The 2,722-nt window shown below is 50.7% G+C and overlaps 1 protein-coding gene across 1 annotated transcript in view; it reads left to right on the top strand.

Annotated features, from left to right (window-relative positions):
* The window catches only part of ASF1B (anti-silencing function 1B histone chaperone), a 21,030-nt gene extending 18,592 nt beyond the window's left edge, over positions 1–2,438 (top strand). Inside the window, exons 3-4 of the mRNA XM_011953399.1 lie at positions 239–415; positions 1,279–2,438. Coding sequence (XP_011808789.1) covers positions 239–415; positions 1,279–1,485 — 384 coding nt within the window. The 3' untranslated portion in view covers positions 1,486–2,438. The remainder of the gene's footprint in view (positions 1–238; positions 416–1,278) is intronic.
* The last annotated feature ends 284 nt before the right edge of the window (positions 2,439–2,722 follow it).

Here is a 2,722-nt window from a genome sequence, read left to right as displayed (position 1 = left end):
AAAAAAAAAAAAAAATACCAAAAAAAGTCAGCCGGGTGTAGTGGTGTGCGTCTGTAGTCCCAGCTACCTGGGACACTGAGGCAGAATTGCTTGAACCCGAGGGGCAGAGGTTAAAAAAAAGAAAACTGAGGGCAGACAGCGTACTTTTTGCTCAGTAAATGTTGCTTGGGAATGTTTCTACTAATGACATAGCGGCATGGCTGTGGTACTGCTAAGGCCTACAATGTGTCTCCCCTAGGCTGATGCCCCCAACCCATCCCTCATCCCAGAGACTGATGCCGTGGGTGTGACCGTAGTCCTCATCACCTGTACCTACCGCGGACAGGAGTTCATCCGAGTGGGCTACTATGTCAACAACGAGTACCTCAACCCCGAGCTGCGTGAGAACCCACCCATGAAGCCAGATTTCTCCCAGGTGGGGCCTGTTTCCACTTCCTGCTTCCCACAAGGCCGTTCTTTATACTTGGGGGGAGTTCAGCCATTCAAATTGGGAGTCAAGGTTATTTCTTAAGGTTTTCATGTAATGTTCAGTTCTTACAGTACTGGGTTAGAATAGGAGAAAAAGGCCTTTGTTTCTCAAAGGCATGTCTTAGAGAATTAAGATTAGATAGGCCTGCCTGGGCAACATAACGAGACCCTGTCCTTACCCCCTCCCCACCCCAAAATACGAGCCAGACATGGGTGGAGTACTCTACTCTGGATGCTGAGGTGGGAGGATCGCTTGAGCCCAGGAGTTTGAGGCTGCAGTGAGCTCAGATCATGCCACTGCATTCCAGTCTGGCTAACAGAGACTGTACCTTAAAAAAAAAAGATAGGTCCTGGGCTAGGTGCAGCGTCTCACACTTTGTAATCCCAGCACTTTAGGAGACCGAGGCTGTCAGATCATCTGAGGTCAGGAGTTCGAGACCAGCCTGGCTAACACGGTGAAAGCCCGTCTCTACTAAAAATACGAAAATGAGCCAGGCATAGTGCCATGCACCTGTAGTTCCAGCTACACAGGAGGCTGAGGCAGGAGAATCGCTTGAACCTGGAAGGTGGATGTTGCAGTGAGACGCGATCACACCATTGCACTCCAGCCTGGGCAAAAAAAGCGAAACTCTGTCTCAAAAAACAAAAAGATAGGTCCTAGCCCTAAATCATGGTGCACAGGTATTTTCTGGAGTTCCATATGTAGGTTGCTCTTGCTGGGCTTCAGATGGGTGATTGGGGGTATCCTGGCTCTATGGGAGCAAGGAGAGGGCATGTCAACAAGGGTTGACATTCCTCTTTCTGCCCCAGCTCCAGCGGAACATCTTGGCCTCGAACCCCCGGGTGACCCGCTTCCACATCAACTGGGACAACAACACGGACAGGCTGGAGGCCATAGAGACCCAGGACCCCTCCCTGGGCTGCAGCCTCCCACTCAACTGCACTCCTATCAAGGGCTTGGGCCTCCCTGGCTGCATCCCTGGCCTCCTCCCTGAGAACTCCATGGACTGCATCTAACTGCAGGAACTCAGTGTCCCAGCACACCAGGAGGGGCAACCAGACCTCCCAGCGAGTCCTGCAGGGCCCATCTAGAGGACTTTGGGGGCCATCAGCTGCATCCAGGTCTGTCAAACTCAGCCCCTAGGAAAGAACAGGCCTCGGGACTCCCCTAGTCCTGTCCAGAAGGATGATCTCGCTTTTCCTGTACAGGCCTATAAGAAGCAGGTACTTCAGTTCTAAATTCTTTCTGACTTGTGTTCTTTTCGTCTTCATAAATTCTACCTAAGGCCATTGTGCCACTGTGCCCCCCTGAGTACCACTGACCCAAAGCTTTCCGACAGACCTCCCTGGCCCACCTAAAGGCTTTCTTGGTCAGTGCCTGTCAAAGCTCTGGTCCTGCTGAGCCAGAGGCTCTGTCATTCCTTTCTCTTCCTGTACATCTGAGCAGATCCACTCCAGCTTTCTGGTGTCACAGGCAGGAATCTTGGTTAGTAGGTAGACTTAGATCCCATTTCTGTCCTGCTCCCAGGAAGATTCTTAGGTCCTCTTCAATCCAGCAGCCCCTGGAAAACTCTGCTCCCAGAGGTGTGATCAGCAGGATGCTGAGGAACCATGTTGCCTTTCCTGTCAATCACAGCCACCTTCCTGTTATCTCCTAAATGGATCTGGCGTTTTCTGATTGGAAGATGGTATCAGGGGGCCTGCCTGCACAGTCTGTCTCTGGGTCGGGGTCAGGGACCCTCTGCCTCTGGCAGCCTTAATCTTCCCTCTGCTAGGACCAGGGTGATTTCAAGCCAAGGAAGCAACTGGGACCCTGAAAACCGTCCCTCCCCAGCCCGCTCCCCGTCTCTGTGTCCTGGTCCCCTTGCTGCCATGTGGATGCTGTTGTGATTGCTGTTTGTATATTATTAAAATGTTTTTATATTAAAAATGTTTGGTTGGTCTGAAAATTAAAAGCACTTCGTTTAGAATGATTGTTTGTGCTTTTGTCTCGTGTGGACTGAAGCAACTTTGTCCACTCTCCCCCAGAATTGGCCTCTTGACCTGTCCAGTGGGTGGGCTGTCCCATGTCTTCTTCCCAGCTTCCTACTCCAGTCTTAATTGGTTCTACAGTATTCCAGACTGAGGTTCCAGAAGGGGTTTTTCTTTGTCAAAATTTAAGCAAACCAGCTGTCCTGCAGATAGATTATAATCAGTGATTTTTCAGACTGCCCTTGACCCACAGGAAGAAATTAACATTGTGATCCCAACACAC

This window comes from Colobus angolensis, unplaced genomic scaffold, assembly GCF_000951035.1.
Source record: "Colobus angolensis palliatus isolate OR3802 unplaced genomic scaffold, Cang.pa_1.0 Scaffold36, whole genome shotgun sequence".
NCBI classification, from domain to species: Eukaryota; Metazoa; Chordata; class Mammalia; order Primates; family Cercopithecidae; genus Colobus; species Colobus angolensis.
The sequence above is the reverse complement of the archived record's forward strand: the minus strand, read 5'-3'. Positions and strand labels throughout refer to the sequence as shown.